This window comes from Medicago sativa, chromosome 2 (assembly GCF_051527215.1).
Source record: "Medicago sativa cultivar Bolivia chromosome 2, Bolivia_mono, whole genome shotgun sequence".
Lineage (NCBI taxonomy): Eukaryota > Viridiplantae > Streptophyta > Magnoliopsida > Fabales > Fabaceae > Medicago > Medicago sativa.
The window spans coordinates 25,695,344-25,713,439 of record NC_140750.1 but is presented as its reverse complement, the minus strand read 5'-3'; the positions used below and the strand labels follow the sequence as shown (position 1 = coordinate 25,713,439).

General features: G+C 32.3%; 3 protein-coding genes across 3 annotated transcripts; 1 reads left to right on the top strand and 2 right to left on the bottom strand.

Moving 5' to 3' along the window:
• The first annotated feature begins 1,278 nt into the window (after positions 1-1,278).
• LOC146945795 (putative auxin efflux carrier component 8) lies at positions 1,279-4,378 on the top strand. The gene is made up of 6 exons (XM_085744082.1): positions 1,279-2,170; positions 2,692-2,941; positions 3,231-3,316; positions 3,476-3,633; positions 3,734-3,810; positions 3,987-4,378. Exons 1-6 carry the CDS (start codon positions 1,279-1,281, stop codon positions 4,063-4,065), a joined length of 1,542 nt encoding a protein of 513 aa, XP_085600208.1. The 3' UTR covers positions 4,066-4,378.
• Positions 4,379-4,887: 509 nt separating this feature from the next.
• On the bottom strand, positions 4,888-7,541 carry LOC146945794 (E3 ubiquitin-protein ligase SINA-like 10). Its single transcript, XM_085744083.1, has 4 exons — positions 7,414-7,541; positions 7,172-7,308; positions 5,604-6,251; positions 4,888-5,378 (listed from the first exon to the last, which is right to left on the bottom strand). The coding sequence occupies exons 1-3, from the start codon at positions 7,499-7,501 to the stop codon at positions 5,637-5,639; spliced, it is 840 nt and encodes a 279-aa protein (XP_085600209.1). The 5' UTR covers positions 7,502-7,541; the 3' UTR covers positions 4,888-5,378; positions 5,604-5,636.
• A 5,306-nt stretch (positions 7,542-12,847) lies between these two features.
• LOC146945793 (Nucleotide/sugar transporter family protein) lies at positions 12,848-16,657 on the bottom strand. Its single transcript, XM_085744081.1, has 7 exons — positions 16,416-16,657; positions 14,914-15,065; positions 14,588-14,796; positions 14,421-14,514; positions 14,102-14,268; positions 13,683-13,853; positions 12,848-13,468 (listed from the first exon to the last, which is right to left on the bottom strand). Exons 1-7 carry the CDS (start codon positions 16,486-16,488, stop codon positions 13,189-13,191), a joined length of 1,146 nt encoding a protein of 381 aa, XP_085600207.1. The 5' UTR covers positions 16,489-16,657; the 3' UTR covers positions 12,848-13,188.
• Between the last annotated feature and the right edge of the window lie 1,439 nt (positions 16,658-18,096).

Sequence of the window (18,096 nt, the reverse complement as noted above, 5' to 3'; positions counted from 1 at the left end):
CAGATAGTCCCACCATTTATTTTGATATTCCCAATTGTATTAACTCTTTTATTATAAATGAAATGCGATAAGCATTTTTTTTCTTCAAATATGTCTTTCTTCAAGAAGAGGATTTATATTAACAAATTGATAAAAAAAAAAAATTATAATATTTTATCAAAATAAAAAGAGATTTTATATTATTTTTTTTAAAAAAGAAATTTTATATTATTTGTTTTATTAGAAGAGATTTTTTTTGAAGAAGAGATTTTTTGTTGAAAAAATATTACAAGAGATTTTATATTTTATACATTAACAAATTGGTCTAGTGAAGCATAATACGACATTAAGACTCATATCCGTTATATTGCAGGTTCAAAGTTCTACTTGTTTTTTAAGGTAAGGTAAATTAATGTAGTTTTCTTTGTAAAAATATGCACTAAAGAAAAATCGTTTCTCTACCTTAAATTAGATGGACGATCTCTACCCTTCACTAATTTAATAATATATACAAATTAAGAGGATTTAGATCTTCTTATTCAAGTCATTTAATGAAAAAATCATTTATTAAAGAAAATAATTATTTTTTGAAGTTTTAATCTGTTTGTCAAAACTAAAAATTGCTTCAAGTGAGAAGTTTTGAGTAGCTTCTCAAGAAAAACATTTTCTATAACAATTTTTTTAAAAAAAAAAGTAATTTTCGTATATGCTTATACTTTTTTAAAGATAAATATATCAAAATAAATCTCTAAATATATTTTTTGACCAAAAAATCTCTAAATTAAAAATACCAAAATTACTTTTTTTCAAATCTCTAAATATTTTCTTTTTTGACCAAAAGATCTCTAAATTAAAAATATCAAAATTACTTTTTTCATAATCTCTAACCGACCCTTTATATATCCTTCACATTATTCATTTAGTACTTACATTTTCAGATTAAACACCATCAAAATTTCACAATCTCTTACAGTTTCATCTCATATACCTTTTTATTTTATTTTTAAAGATCATCTCATCTCATATACCTTTTTTTTTTTTTTTTTTTGACAAAATCTCATCTCATATACCTATATTTTATACATTAGCTATAAACCATGATCAAAGGTAAAGATGTATACAATATTCTTGAGAGTATTATGCCCCTATATGTAGCCATGATATTAGGCTCTTACAGTTTCATCTCATATACCTTTTTATTTTATTTTTAAAGATCATCTCATCTCATATACCTTTTTTTTTTTTTTTTTGACAAAATCTCATCTCATATACCTATATTTTATACATTAGCTATAAACCATGATCAAAGGTAAAGATGTATACAATATTCTTGAGAGTATTATGCCCCTATATGTAGCCATGATATTAGGCTATGGGTCAATTAAATGGTGGAAAATCTTTACACCCGATCAATGTGCTGGTATAAATCGTTTTGTGGCAATGTTTGCAGTTCCTACACTTTCTTTTATTTATATATACCCAATTAACCCTTATCATATGAATTGGAGGTTAATACTAGCTGACACACTTCAAAAAGTTGTGACATTGGCTGGTCTAGCTCTATGGAACATTTTCACAAAACGTGGTGGTTTAGATTGGAGTATAACTCTTTTCTCACTTACCAATTTGCCAAACACACTTGTTGTTGGGATCCCTCTTTTGAATGCAATGTATGGAGAATTTACCAAACCACTTTTGACCCAAATTTTGGTTTTGCAAGGTGTTGTATGGTATACTATTTTGTTGTTGATGTATGAATATAGAGCTGCTAAGCTTTTTATTTCTCAACAATTTGTTGACACTAATGAAGGGTCCCACAAGATTGAAATTGAATCACTTGATAATGTAGAATTGGGAGAAATTGGTAATAACCTAAGTGTCAAATCTCATTCAACGCCTAGAGTGCCAAATCTTACTAGGGCTGATGTACATTCAAGTTACACAAATAGTCCCCAAAGTAATGGTTTTGAAGACAATATATTGAACATGCATTGGACAAGATTTAAGAAGAGTAGGAGTTTGACCAATGTGGGTGCATTTTTGAAGAGCAAGAGCTGCACTACTATGGGTGCTAGGGTTTCTCCTTACCCAATTCTAAAATCAACTTTTTCAGAAAAAATCATTGATGACCAAAGAAAGTTCAATTTCTATGATGGCTTAAACATGCCTCAAGAAATCGAAGCATCAAAAGGTACTCTCACAATACACATTATACAATACAATCATTCATATTACATATTTGATCATGTTTTTATCAACTTAGAAATTTATATGTGAAAGAGTTCTAACAAGTTCTCCAATAAATATCTAGGCTAACGATTTTGGCCTCCTATTAAAAAAATGGCAAAAGTGACCCCATTTTTAGGGAAATATGATTTTTTGACCCCCTAACATAAGGGAAATATGTTTTTTGACCCCTTATCTTTACAAAAAGTTGCGATTATGGACCCTTTTTGGGACACGTGGCGTCTTCTCCGCAATTTTGGGACGGAATGGGCCAAATTTTCATTTTTTTAATAGGGGGCCAAAATCGCAACATTTTGAAACTTAGAGGGCGAAAAGTGCAGTTTAGCCAAATATCTATCCAAGAATTTTTACCATCCCTAATACCATGAAACTAATTAATATTTTCTTGGAGGATAAAATTATAAGAATGAAAACCCCTTGACTTTATATGAAACTTTGATTACAAATATTTTGTATTACGTGCAGGTGTTCATGAACTGATTGGCAGAAGTACTTCTAGTGGTAAAGTAAGTGATGACAAAGATCATGGGAGTGAGGAGAGGCAGAAGGAGCTGGTTGAGATTAAAGAAGAAAATGTAAACAATGAACAACAAATGCAACCTGGTCATGGCACAATGACAAAGCTCATTCTTTTTAGGGTTTGGAAGAAGCTATCAGTAAATCCTAATCTCTATGCTTCAGTTCTTGGCATTGTATGGGCTCTCATATCAGCTAGGTATTTTGCAATACTCTTGTATCCTAAACAATTTTATTACTCTCTCGAGCTCAAATATATATTAATCCATTAGATTAGTCTATTAACTAGTAGACTAATCTAATGAATTTGGGTTGCAAAACAATTTACGCGAACAAATGAAGATCTATATATACTAATGCATTTTTGTTTGCTCAACCAACAATGCATTAGTTTATTAATCTAATGTAATCCAATAAATTACATAGACTGACATAATTATTTATGATCTTTTGTGCACAAACCCTAAACGACAGATATTTAATCGCAGGTGGAATATCAAAATGCCATCAATCGTGCACGACTCTATTACAATAATATCTCATACTGGACTAGGAATGTCCATGTTTAGTCTAGGTATGTATGGTCTTCACTCTTCACACATCTTGTTTGTCCTTTCAGATATATGTCAAACAAACTAGGGATATTATTGGTGTATTAACCATGAATACTAGGAATTGGTGTTTGTTTGTTTTTTATGTCTCATTCTTTAATTATCAATGTTTCCTTAAATAGGAATATTCATGGCATTACAACCTAAGATCATTGCTTGTGGAAAAACTCAAGCAACAATTTCAATGGTACTTAAGTTCTTGGTTGGTCCTGCATCTTTTGGTGCAACCTCTGCAGCTGTTGGTATTCGTGGAGTTATTTTTAAAGTAGGAATTATTCAGGTAAAATAAAAAAATTCACTTGTTAATTTCTCAAAAATTAACTCAAAGTCTTGTGTGTAGCTATACTTATATTTATATGACTCCATATTTAATTTTGCAGGCTGCTCTTCCACAAGGTATCGTTCCATTTGTATTCGCCAAAGAGTACAATCTCCATGCCGAAATATTTAACACAGCGTAAGTGTGTGTGCGCGCGCGTGCTTGTGTTATTTTAATTGCTGGTAGTCGTTAAAATTAAAATACAAAAGTGCATTTCAAATTTGTGCATTGTAATATTTTTTGGTCGAATTTCGTACCAGATGTTAATTACGTGACATATCAACATAATTTTTTATACTTTAAATTTTTTGCAGGGTTTCTCTGGGATTGGCAATTGCGTTTCCTGTAGCAATACTATACTATGTTCTTCTTGAGCTTAACAAATCTTTTTAACAAGTGAAAGAGAAATGAAGTTTGCTATACAAGTTACACTCTCAAACATATATGGATGGAAGATAATGTTTCATATAGGAATTTAGAGTGTGTGTTGCGGGTGAGGGACAAAAATGTAAGAGCAGTAGCACAAGTTTTGTTTTTGTTTTTGTTTTTAGTTTAGGCAAGACAAGCATTTGGTTTCACTAAAATGCACAAGTTTGTTAGGTAAAGATTGTCGTGAAATAAATATACATCATACATGGATTAAATATATTATTAAAGAAGCCATTAAAATACTATAGTTTGGTATGTGGAGCATAATGTATAATATTTGTTTCCACAACACTTCGTAGTGTAAGTTTGGAAATTGATTTAAAGTTTTAGAGTGCAGCTTTTATCAAAATTGCAGTATCACTAGCACATTGTAATTCTACTAAATTTACGACCAATTCAAACATGCACACAATCAGTTCCTAAGGCCAATACATTTAGCTGTGAATGCGTCACAGATACGGGTGCGCTGCAGATACTGGTTGTACTGAGATTGGATCCAAAGAGATAATAGTTTCCTCGAAGCAGGACGCATTTCTTAAACTCCCTGAGGACTACATGCGAGACAGCAGATTTAGCACTCTAAATTGCAAAGTTAATGAGAGACAGAGTATAAAGAATAAAACCTTCAATTAAATCAGACTCTATTGCATGTCTTATTCTCAATTCACCACTGTTATTCCAAACACAGGGAGTGGATTCAAGTTACTTGACTCTTTTCAATTAAATTAGACTCTATTGTACGAGTCACTGCATGTATCTATGCGAGAATTATGTTACTAGCTAGTGTTGAAAAGTAAATATGTTTCTTCAATTGCTGAAAATCATTCCAAGTAAAAACAATCATTCTACAGCTCAAAGACAAAACAAAAAGAATAAAAGTCAAATCCTTAATAAAAATGCAAAAGTCAAAGATTTTATGACATAATAATGTATGATTTCTCTACTTATAGAGTGATTATATTCATGATAAAGGTCGTCGACGGCGGAAGACGAGGTGGACAGTTGCCTGCTCTTGGATGTAGTAATTGAGAATGGTGTGGTGTAATCTAGTCCCCAAGGAGACGGAGGACGAGGTGGAGGGTTGACGCTTTTTGAATGTTGTTGTCGGCAGCGGTCGTGCTGTCATGTAGTTGCCTACCTTGTAAGATCAATCGTTGGTCCTGCACTGGGTACGTTTTCTTGTCAAAAATCTGCTCCTTCACACTGAATATCGTGTCTAAACTCTTAACATTCAAAGCGAATAGCAATCCATCCAGGTCCTTTACGAAGATTTGCATCTGCACCACAATTGACATTAAACCAATAAAAGAAAGTTTGAGACTAATATTTCAAGAACTGATCCAAAAATAGTAAAATAGAAAACGCTAAAAACCTTAGTTTTGGCATTTTAAACACCGAAGGATTTGAGATGAATTGCTAGAGTATTAATTCAAAACATAAAAGAGAATAATAAGACTCTAATAGGAAATAAATCAAGGCAAAGAAAAGGAGATAGGCATTACCATGGGGTTTGTGCAAGTTATGCAAATTTCTAACTACAGAGGTTCAGAAGTACCATTTGGAATCATAAGGAACTCTGGTGAAAGAGTTCCTAAAGTAACTTGTTGGACATTCGTTACAAAAGAGTGTAATTTCAGTTTGCATCTCTGAGACCTAGACATTATACGATAACTACACTCGGACTCAGAAGCATTTGGACCAAAGCAGCAAATATTGACTGCATTCCCCAAAAACATAGTACTATTATTGAGAATAAATAGTTTGCCATCATATTTCTCTTGAAGAACAATGGCATCATCATCAGACTTCAAGGAGACAACGAAAGATTGATCATAAGAAAATTTGATTTGAGAATCCTTGTGTCTATTGCTGAAATGGTTGGACAACACTTCTGATGAGGCAACAAAGTCACAACCTGAAATGGGGCAAAAACATGGCACATAGATGCATTCTTCTTCATGCTTCGTCTTCTGAGTGTAATCTATTGTCTCCCTGCAACCATATTTTTCATTCGGGCATGGCATTTTGATATATTGCAATAGATTCTCAAAGGCTCTACAACGTTTTAAGCTAATGCAATTTGAGCACTTGTCACACTTGTTCCCAAGCTTAGAACAGCAGGTAGAGCAAACAATATGCCCATTATCACACTGAATTTCAACATAAATGTAAAACATCAAATTAGACTTTGAAACATTTGCTAGAGTAAAATAAAGTAAGAGGTTTCTTTGTAAGTCTTGTTGATATGTTATGCAAACAAAAGTATAACCATCATAAATATAATCATCTCAATTATTTTCTTATCAACATCTATGTAGTCAATGGAGGAATGCAGCTGGCAAGTAGCCAAAACAATAGTTGTAATGCAAGTAGCCTTGTGATATCTACACCATGATTAATAATCAAAGTTCATTGTTGTCAAAATGCCGACTTTAATCCTAAAATTCAGGATTTTGCGACTTTATTCACCTTCAACGACTCAAATCCATAGCAGAATCCCAATATAGGTAAAATCCTAGTAAAATGGCTTCAAAATCGCACAAAATTGTGAAATCCATACAAAATTGCAGGATTTTAAAGGGGTTCGAAGGATTTTGTCCAATTTTTTTAGTCATTTATGTATAAGTATTTTGTGGACTTTAAACTGAGTCATTTCTATATACAATTTATAACATATATTAAGCATTATATTCATGGATTTTGATTGTGCTTTTATGATTTCTTATATCGATTCTACAAAAGTAGTTGAGTCAAATCTTTCGATTTTGATTGCGATTTTACGATTTTCGATTTCGATCTTCCCTTTGGACCTGAAGCAAAATTTCGATTTTGACAACCTTGATTGTTACAAGTATTCAAACCCTAAAATGATTAAAATAAGTTATCTAAGCATTTAAAATAAATAAAAGTGATTCCTTAAATGAAATCACTATTTGTAACCACTTATAACTTATTCATCATCATCATCATGATCACTATAAAAGAGTATCATTCAAGGGCAAGAAAAAGACTCTTCTCATACTTAGAAAACAACTTAAACAAACAAAAAAAGGGTCATTGAAATACATACCTGAAAGATTGGAATGCTTAAGAGTTGAAAACAAATGCAGCAATCGAACACTTGAGGGTTGGAAATCAACATAGAAACGGAGTTATTCTTACTAGCAGCCTTTGCTGCATCAACAGGCTCCATTGCACCGTTTGTGACTAAAAATAGTGATAAAAACAAATTACAGCTTTGTATATAATCAAAATCAAAATGTTTAGAAACCAAACATTAATAATATTAAAAACATTTAGGAAAATACTGACCGAGAGATGGTAGAGTCCGGCAGCTTGGGTGTTGGCTTTTGGTCTTCTGGTCCTTTGTTGACCGTTGCTTTATACATACCAATGTCATATAACACTTGCCAACGAGGGTGTGCCACGTAACGGAACGACTAAAGAGGGGAAGAGATAAGATATGCATGTGAAATGTTGTTATGTGGCACACCTTCATTGATCAATGTTAATTCCCTCGATTTCTTTTTAACGTTTACACTTCCATCTTTTAAAAAAAATTATATTTTGTTTTTTATTTTTTTAATTATTTTCTCATTTTAAAGTTTAGTGGAGTATTTCGTACATATACAAAAATTATTTTTTATGAAATTATTTAATTTTTTCCTAAATAGTCTTAACTATGTACTATTATTTCATTCCACACTTTTAACTTTCTGCAAAAAATACTTAAGTGAATATATTATTAACTAAATAATAATTTGTTGTAAAAAAAACAAAACAATAATACGTTACCGGCACGAAGCTTTAACACGTTGAGAGTGTATACCATTCTTTTTAATCAATCTTTAATTGGTATGATACCCGGGTCATGCATGAGGAATTAACGTACTTATAAAAGTTTAATAAAAAGATATTAAAAAATTAAATTGAAAGTTAATTTACACAACCACACTTCACCTTTGTCCATTGCCGCCTCCCAAAATTTAAACCAATTATCATTGATGTAACCACGACTTTGTAGTGGTGTGATCTACCATTAAGGTTGGGTCACCATTAAACCCCACCTAGCATCGTTCAACGTCGCCCGATGCTACGACTATGCCTGATCACCAACATTATTTCTTGTTCTAGTGGATCTCTAAACACATCTGTGTTTAATAGCTGGTCCACGCTCTGTTGTTGTGTGAGCATACATCACGTCAGTGTTCGCATCTGAGGTTGTTGTGCGTCTTTAGGTGTGGTTTTTCTCACATCTAGGTTCGTTATTATTATCCGTCCTTCTAGGGATTGCTCGCCACACTTCTGACATTCATCTAATTTGATCTACTCCTTCTATAAAGTGTTGATTAATTTGGGGGGGGGGGGGACACATGTATGTTTTTTAGTAGACGAAATGGCAAGTACAACCTTAAACTCAAACACAATTGTGTGGTTTCAGTTCAAACGCAGGTGAAATGTTCAAACTAATTATGTGGGGGGGGGGGGGGGGGGGGGGGGGGGGGGGGGGGGGCACATGTATGTTTTTTAGTAGACGAAATGACAAGTACAACCTTAAACTCAAAACACAATTGTGTGGTTTAAGTTCAAACGCGGGTGAAATGTTCAACCTAATTATATATCGGCATTGTCAGTTGAGCAATGTCTTACAAACATAACACATATATATTTATTGGTTTTTAATCATTTTGCCCCAAAAAGATAAAAATAATAAATATTTTAATATGAAACATTTTTTATGAATGTGATAAAATACACACACAACAAATCTTATCTTATTCAACATAGATTATGTTATGTTTTGATGTGTTGAGTTAAAGTGATTAGGTTATTTAAAAAGAACGCATGAGAGAAGTGCGCAATTTAACGGTGGCACCCTTAAATAATCTAACTACTCTGACAACCAATCGGTAGATAAATACAATTGTAAAAATAAATCCAATTCATATGCACTATATACTACTTAAATTGACTCTTTTTTTTGTTACATTTTGCTTTTTTTTTTTTTGGTTACATACTTAAATTGCGCAGATTATTATAAATATTTGACTTTTATCATATTCATTTTTAAAGTCACGGTCACAAATATGTATGATTGTTTGTCATGTCCTGACAATATAAAAAGCTTTACACTCACAATATATGAATACTCCCTCTGCCCGTAATAACCGAGCATTTTATTCATTCACACATATTAAAAAAATGTATAAGTGAAATAATGTATAAGTGAAATTGAGAAACATAGTTTTGAGTGTATCATCAAGTATTTGTGTATTTTTCATTATCATAAATGTAAAGTAGAATATATTGAACTGAGAATGATGACAGTTGTATTAATTTGAGCTATAATTGAAAATCAATATTGTATTGAAAATTGAAATGAGTCAATTATTTTATAAGAATTTTTTTTACAAATGACTCGATTATTTTAAGACGTAGGGAGTATAAAACTCTTATAAAAATAAAAGTAAAAAATTATTATAAAAAGTGTATATCATAATAGTTTTTTAGTAACATTAATATCATGGTGTTAAAAAGACTCACACGTGGCAAATGATTATAGGTTTAATCTTTCAAGGTGAAAAAAACATAAGGGGTTGAATTTGTGTTTTCTTTTTCTGAATTTTTTTTTTTATGTTTTAAACCAAAAACTGAATATACAAAGTTAAATAAAGAAAGAGAAGAGAACAAAGAACAACACAAACAATTATTCTCATTCGCCTCACAATCTGAGCTTAGTCCAATCTCCTTACACTTCCACAAGATTTTCCACTATATATAATCTCACAAGATTATAATTATTAAGATACACAAGTCTAAGATTTCCTTGTATCACACTTGAGAACTTCTACAATTAGAGTTTACAAAAAAATTTGATTTTGTTTACACTTTGATACTCAAAGAGCGGTAAACTAACTAAAAGTGCAAATGACTTCTGACACTTACGAAATTCTAAGATTGAAAGTTTGTAAAAAAAAAAAATTATAAGTGTTTATGCGTTGTATAATTTGATAGAGTTTTGACACTTATAAAATTTCGTGAAGGCACTATATTTTTTTTTTGGTCAAATAGCCTAGTGGCTAGAGAAATTCATCTTTAAAAAGGCACTATATTTCTACAAACGCTCAAGTCCTAAAATAGGAGAAGATTATAGAGTCATTGTTTGAAGAGGTGTCATCGCATTAATCTTTTTTGAGAAGCTTTGATCAGGTTTGAATACTTGTCTCTGATGGATAATTTCGTTGAATAGTACTAGAAGGATCTTTTGCTTCTTTTGGAAGATATGTTGCATTCTCTTTGCCTATGAAAACTCTCTTTATTTTTGAATGTGGTCAGAAGAAAACAAACAAAACGATCATAACTTGAAAGCGACGTTCCTGCATAAAAAGACAAGACTGGTCAGAGTCTCCCAATGTGTTTACTTTTGACGTGTCCATCAGAATGTGCTTCCATCAAAGTCAGTTTACGTCATATTTTGTTTCCATCAAAGTCTTTAAGGCTGATGCATCTTCTGATCAGAGTTTTTGACTCGTTGACATTTCTTCATATCATAGTCTAAGTCTTTGGAGCTTCTCTTGAGTACCAAAGTCCAAATACATTCCTTAACGTTCAGATCATGGTGTTTCAGAACCAATAAGTTGACTTCAGAGTCAAAATTTGATTCTTTAGTCCTACACATTTGAACACACAATAGAGTATCAAATCGTTCTTTCATACATTATTATCATCAAAACCTTAAAAACATTATTCTAAAACTCATTTTGGTTCAACAATTTTCTCCTTTTTTATGTTGACAAACTTACGTATTTCAAGAACAATTGTCTATGTTAATTAAAACATTTTAATCAAATAAATGCTAACTAAGAAATCAAAAGCAATTAAATCCAGATTCTGCAATATATGAGTTGGGTATTACCATTTTAAAGAACAATTGTCTATGTTAATTAGCCTGTGATTCAAACATTTTTGAGTTGGGTATTACCATTTTTGTTCCTATGTAATTTTTATCATACATTGAATAACATACTCCCAAGTATCCCGTTTCATTTAATTGGGAAATGCTCTACAGATTTTAGCAACTTTGTATGCTTAAGAAATATGTGAGCTAGAAAAGTTGTTTTGTATCCCAAGTAGGACACATTTCATTGTCAAATAGACCAGTCAAATAGACCACCAACCAATATTGAAGTCAAGGATTGGCTTAACGGTAGCTACTTGCATCGATAAAAACTCAATTTGTTGTTCAGGATGTGGAATCCAACAACAACAGTATATGGAACTAGTAGTATATTGAATATAGAATATTGAAAAATAATAGGAACCTGAACCGACAATAATGTCGACTTTGTCGGGTTGATGCGTTGAAGCACTAGTCGAGCTTATAAGTCGAAACTGCATATATTTTGAAATCAGCAATGTGCGACTTGGATTGGCAACGAGCTAGATAGTTCTGCGGTGGTGGTTTTTATATTTAGATGTTGGAGAGGATGCTGAAGCGTTTTGACGAGATTTTTTCATCGTTGAGCTTGCTGTTTTTGGTAAAAGGATCAGGCCTGATATCAAAATGCAGTATCCCGTTTGAAGTGTTTTGGGCTGTCGTTCACAGCATATTGATGAGGAGTATGTGCCTCCGTTTATCCTCGGTTGTTTTTCCTCTAATAGTTTTACTGAAGGTATCAGAACAAATTGGCTTTGCCGACGATACTGATATTGTGATCGGATTCATATTTTGTGTGAACGATCCCCGACTAAGACCTTGTTCAATATTGTCAGTTTCCGCGTTTTTTTGGGAGTGTTGGTATACGACATAATATATGTCAAAAAATATAGCATTAACCGAACTAAATTTGATTCAATATTTTACCTCGGATAGTTTTTCTTTGGCGACGAAAACTGTCGATGCCGGTGAATTTAGAGTCCATCAGCCTGCGCAATTTTATATATTGCAAGCAAAATGAAATATCAAATCTATCATAAATTTGTGTTAGATAAGGATAATAGGAACTTGAAACCATTTTGGCATTACTCTTTCAAAGAGTTATGTGGCCTTTGGGGGACACAGTGCATACAGTTTGGAGTGGTTGATGACAATGAATTTGTTGCAGACAAGTAGATTTTTGTTGCAGACATGTGCTTAAATGATGATCAAGCACATTAAAGATTCTATCTAAATAAGCAAGAATTAAATATATATTTTCTGAAATATATTAAAAAGTCATTAGGTAAAGGTGAATATTATCATACTATGTCTTTGTTGGTGATACCTTTATCTCTTGAAAGGGCAAGAATCAAAGTATTGTCGCCAGATCAAGTGAAAAAACAGAGAATCAACCAATGTCTTCACCAACTTGTTAAGTTATATAGCTCAAACAAGTAACAAGTGCTTAAAAAACTGAGATTTAAATGTCTCAAATAACACTCATTTGTGAGATTTGCATCTGCTTAGCAAAGACGCACAAATTCACTTCAATGCTCCCTTGTTTCAACAACATTCTGTAGTGTATGTTTGGATCGGTGATGGATTTGGTAAAATCATGACGCCACCATGTTGTTCAAACTCCATAGTGTAGTTTTTGTTAAAACCACTGGAGCACACCGTAATTTTGACAAATTCACCGCCAATCCAATCATGTAGGGAATCAACTTCTAAGGCTAACACATTTATCTGTCTTAATCCCCAATAATGAAAGTTTAAAATAGCACAGTTCAAAAATATGGTAGCCATAACGAATTTCAGCAAATGGTATTGGTGGGGACAAAAAAAAATTTGTTTTCTATTGCAACATACTGCAGCTGTAGCTCCTATTACAAAATCATAAGATGAAAAAAAAACTAGTTTCCATGAGGAATCCACCAAAACATTCATATACAAATGGTGTTCCGAGTTTTCAAGAGCCGTAGCTGCCATGTCGATTAGATTCATGGGTCAGTGTCATAGTTCGCCTCTGATCATATATTATAGTTGACACATCACCATCTAACACCTCAAAATGGTTAGATGAGAATCATTAAACATGAGAAAAATAAATAAAAATTGCTTGGTTAATTGGTTATTTCACAGCATGTAGTGTAGGTTCAGGCATCTAGTTAGACAGATTCAGCCCCATAATGTCCATCATTGCCATTGGTGCTGCCATTTTCTTTGCCGAGTTTAGATTTGGGTAAAGTGGAAGGCTGTCGAGGAGAAACCTTGTTTGATTGCTGCTTCATGTTAAGGTAAGTGTAAACAGACGTACCACCGATAGCTGTGAATGCGCCGCAGATACTGATTGTACCAGGATTAGATCCAAAGAGAAAATAGTTTCCTAGAAGCAGGATGCATGTCTTAAACTGCCCAAGGACAACGTGTGAAACCGCAGATGTAGCACTGTGAATTGCAAGGTGGAAGAGAAACGGTATGTTAAAGAAGAAAACCTTAGATAAGTAAACACAAACTTCAACAACGAGTTCTACAAGGCCTATTAAATGATCAAATACAAGTGGAGTCTATGTAAATTGAACAGAATAGATCCTATTCTTTCTACACAAAGTTGAAATTCTTTTACCATGTCAAACTATTCAATAACAAAAATGTCACTTACCCTAGTGCCAAAGCACCAGACCACTGCAGCAAGAATCCAAGAACGGCTGATCCGAAAATCACCAAAGTGTTGCTCAAGTTCCAATCGAATGAGAGTACACCTGGAGGGTCTAAGCAGGGTAACATAGCAGCAAGGAAAATCAAAGTAATCGGTGTTGTTTTCCACATCAGCCTGTCGATCAATTCCCAAATCAGACAAACAGACAAAGAAACACAAACAGAATCAATATGGGAGAGAAATGGTAAAATGTAAAGAGTATTATGCAATGTCAGTGTACATGTCGTAAAATATCTCATCAATATGGAACTTGGCTATGTTAGTTCCTATGATATCTCCGCAACTATGAGGGAAAATGTGATTGGATGCATGAGTAAAACCGACAGTGCATACCAATTAAACTACTTGTAATAAATACTCACGACAAAGCTGTCCAGTTCTCTTGCTGCTGCAGTCTAGACCAGAGGATCTTATTTACAGCACTCGGTATGATCCATGCCAATGCTACACAAGCACCAAATAAATGAAACTGCAGATCAGTCACGGTAGCCACAGCAACGCCAATAGATACCAGTGTCAATGCTAACACCTGTATAGTTTCAAATTGTATGGTAAACATTCATATTAATTTAAAACTTCATAGCATAAAATGGGCACGTATTGCATATTATTTGTGCTAGATGAACAATTGACATTTACTATTATATGAAATACGAGCACAAACAAGGTGAGTGCATGTACCTTGGGCAAAGATACTTTCTTTCTATACAATATGAATTCTGCAAAAACTATTGACGGCGTCACTGCAATCTTTGCCATCTGATAGAAACCAATGCTGAAGACACGGAAATTAAATTAAGAGTAAAAAATAAATACTTCAAAAATATCAATGTGGGTAGTGTGGTTACCTATTATACTTCAAGCTAACATTAGCAAAGCCAGTAGATAGAGACATAACAAATCCAAGAGCAAATAAAGTTGACATTCGAGTTGATTTTGTGGAAGGAGATGGAGGAAGTAAAGAAAACGTTTTTAGTACTGCCATGAAGAACCAGCTCACTACATAGTGAATTAGTGTGAGAAGTATAGGGAATTTGAATTTAACAGTTTGAAGCACCTGAAAAAAACAAGAAAAGGGAATGCTGGGAAAGTCAACAACTACAAACCATGCTACACCGAAATTTCAACACAGAACAAAGCTTTAGAAAGATAGAAGAGATAATAGGAAACAAACCATTTTGTTTACAAAAATAATACCAACTGCAACCACAAAATTGAAGGTAAGTGCAGTAGCTGGACCACATATCCGCCGCTGTTGACGTTTTGAACCGTCGGAGAAATTAAATTGATTAAATAGAGAGGCTCGTAAATCTTCCAAAGCCCTTCCTGCAAAAGATAACGGAACGTATGATCGAACAATTACATTACTGTGACATATCGTTTTGTGCAGAACATTCACAGTAAATGAAAAACTTTTTTCAATTCTTTTTCTCATAGGTTTAATTCAAAGAATATCTAAGTTTATGCAAAACAACTTTAAATAGTACTAAAGAGTAAGGACTATAAATACTAGCATGTGGCAAGATTAATTACTACTCCTAAACAAACGCATTCACATATATAGAAAATGCTAGCACAGGCAAACCACAGTAAATGATAGGAAAGTATAAGGTATATAATAAAAAAAGGAAAGAAGTATACTTAAGACATGAAAATATTTTAACACTTTCTATTCCTAAAAAACTATAGTATTCAATACATTGAAGGCTATTTAACCAGTACCTATATGTATATAAGTTCAGATTTTACAGTCAGATCTATTTATCCCTACAATTCTTTGATGGAATAACAAGGATTCTAGTAAAAAATTAAAGCCTTTTCTGGAAGTTCAATGGATCCGGATCTGCTACCTTTAAGGCGAGAAAGGCACACTATCTTTGTGTCTATCTCTCTCTTATATCGCTCTCTCCCATCTTATCTATTATTTCGCTTTCATCTTTTTCGCATTTTTTTATTGTGCTATTGACCTAGTAACCAATACATACACAAATTAACACACGCGGTAACTTGGATTTGAACCCGGATTCCACTTGATAATCGGGATCCAAGTTCAATAAGAACAAAAACATGCTTCTTATAAGCCGGAAACATTCGCGACTAAAAACTTATGTAGCACCAACACTTCAAATTGAAGGTGTGTATGTCCAACCAGTGTCAGTGTCTGACACCGACGCATATGGTTAATTCAATCATTTCATTTTCTCAAATTATTACTAGTGTCAGTATCCGGAGTCCGGACTACCTACCTGTGTTTCATAGCTAAAAACACATAAAATTATTTATCATATCTTCATAAAGCACATAAAAATTCATCAAAATCAACCCTATAACTCATTGCACAAGAAATCCCCAAAAGTAGAAATCAAAATTACATAAGTCAATAATTTGCTAAAAAAAAAAAACACAAATATAACATTCCTTGCATGCACCAAGATTATCAAATTCAAAACATAAGGAAGATAGTAACATGCATCAATGAAGTAAAAAATCATCAATGATATGGAACAATTAAAAAACTCCATTATACAAATCAAATTTCACAGATCAATAAGCAGTAAAAGAAACACCAAAAAACCAAAAAATTTCCCAAATGCAGACATAAACAAACACTCAAATCCAAATCAAAGTAAAAACTAAAAAAAGGGTATTAAAAAAAAAGTAAAAAAAAAACCATACCTTTTTCACCAGCATCGCTATCTTTGCGTTTAAGAATCTTTCTAGCGTCTTTCCCAATCAAGAAGTTGAACATTGTAGTGTACTTGAGTTGAAAAAGCAAAACCCTAATAAAGAAAGAGAAGAATTTGACAGAAGAATGAAAGTGAAGTGTGTGAACTGTGTGAAGTGTGTGTGTTATAGCTGAAGAACAAGTACAAAGAAGAGAAACAGAAACAACCTTTGGTTGAATTCAAAACACAGACAAAAAAGGAAGACAAGACAAAAAAAGAAAGAAAATATAAAATGGAAGTGACACGTGGCGTCAATAACGGTGATGGCTATATATACTGCAGCTGTCCGGTACTCAAGGAATTTGATTATGAAAATTGTGAAATTTTGTAAGAAAAATAGTTGAACATGAATTTGATCAATTTTTGAAATTTGAAATCATTTTGTGTTAACAATAATAGTTATTTGACCAATTTTTATAATTTAAAATCATTTATATTGGGAAGTTATATTTTTATGAATTAGAAACTGAAAATAATAATTTCAATGCATAAAAAAGCTAATTGAGAATTTTGTTATTTAGATCAAAATTCTTTTTTATGTTTTTTTTTCTAATTAAAGTTCTTTTTTATATTACAAAGATATTTCTTCACTTAAGAAAGGAAAAAATTATTTTATGAATGTGATATGAAAATTAAATAAGTTTTTTTTGAAAGTATTAAAATTAAATAAGTTATTTTTAAAAAAACTTAAATAAGCACATGAGTGAGTTTATGCTACATTTTATTACAATGATTTGTTGCACTTAATCACATTGATTTGTAATTGTCGAAGTGTGAAAGATTATGTTGAGATTGTTGTGAAAATCTTCAAAGAATATGCAAGAAAGATTTTTCTTTTTGAAAAATATGTGTCAAAGTCGTTAAAATTTATTACTTCAATATATATATATATATATATATATATATATATATATATATATATATATAGGGGAATGCTACAACACACCCACTCACTTTTGTGAAGGTGTGTTTTAGCATTCAACACCTCTAATGCTTGGACAAAAAAGTCTTATTTCCCTTTCAAAAGCAAATAAATTGAAGGGCAATTATGTAATTCAATAGTTTAATTTTAATTTCTTCTACTCATCTTCTCCACCTATCTCCTTTACTGTTCAAGCCATTTTATTTTTTTTTAGGATTTACTCACACCACACACCATTACAAATTCATTGTAATTTTTTTTAATTTTCAACTCAGACTCTATTGTGGGTTCTTGCTACCCATTTATCGAACATTGGAAGAAATATAACAATATTCAAGAAATTAATATAAGATTTTAATATAACAATATTGGTGGTAGCACAATTTCTTTTGATTTTGATTTGAACGAAGAGAAGTTGCTTTTAATTTTTGATTCCAAAAACATGATGCAGATTTCAATTTGAACTGTTTTAATTCCTTGGATTGATTCCCACTCACCAACACAAATATGTAGTTTTTCATTTTTCTCACTGCGGCGATGATGAGATTATGAAGAGAAAAGGAAGCATGTATTGGTTGTAGAACCGACAAGAGTGAGAGAGAATGAACTTGGGCAATGGTGTAAAGTAATTTGGGTGGAGAATAGGTGGATTAAATAAATGATTGAATTACATAATTGTCCTCCAACTTATCTGTTTTTAAAAGGAGGA

Bases quoted from the DNA above. Each gene is read 5' to 3' on its own strand.
- LOC146945794 (XM_085744083.1), bottom strand. From the start codon at position 7,501: ATGACATTGGTATGTATAAAGCAACGGTCAACAAAGGACCAGAAGACC. The intron at 7,309-7,413 runs GTCAGTATTTTC...CACTATTTTTAG, and splicing joins CCGGACTCTACCATCTCTCG to TCACAAACGGTGCAATGGAG. The intron at 6,252-7,171 runs GTATGTATTTCA...GTTGAAATTCAG, and splicing joins TAAGCATTCCAATCTTTCAG to TGTGATAATGGGCATATTGT.
- LOC146945795 (XM_085744082.1), top strand. From the start codon at position 1,279: ATGATCAAAGGTAAAGATGTATACAATATTCTTGAGAGTATTATGCCC. The intron at 3,317-3,475 runs GTATGTATGGTC...TTCCTTAAATAG, and splicing joins AATGTCCATGTTTAGTCTAG to GAATATTCATGGCATTACAA. The intron at 3,811-3,986 runs GTAAGTGTGTGT...AATTTTTTGCAG, and splicing joins GCCGAAATATTTAACACAGC to GGTTTCTCTGGGATTGGCAA.
- LOC146945793 (XM_085744081.1), bottom strand. From the start codon at position 16,488: ATGTTCAACTTCTTGATTGGGAAAGACGCTAGAAAGATTCTTAAACGC. The intron at 14,515-14,587 runs GTAACCACACTA...CCGTGTCTTCAG, and splicing joins GTTAGCTTGAAGTATAATAG to CATTGGTTTCTATCAGATGG. The intron at 14,269-14,420 runs GTACATGCACTC...GAAACTATACAG, and splicing joins AGAAAGTATCTTTGCCCAAG to GTGTTAGCATTGACACTGGT.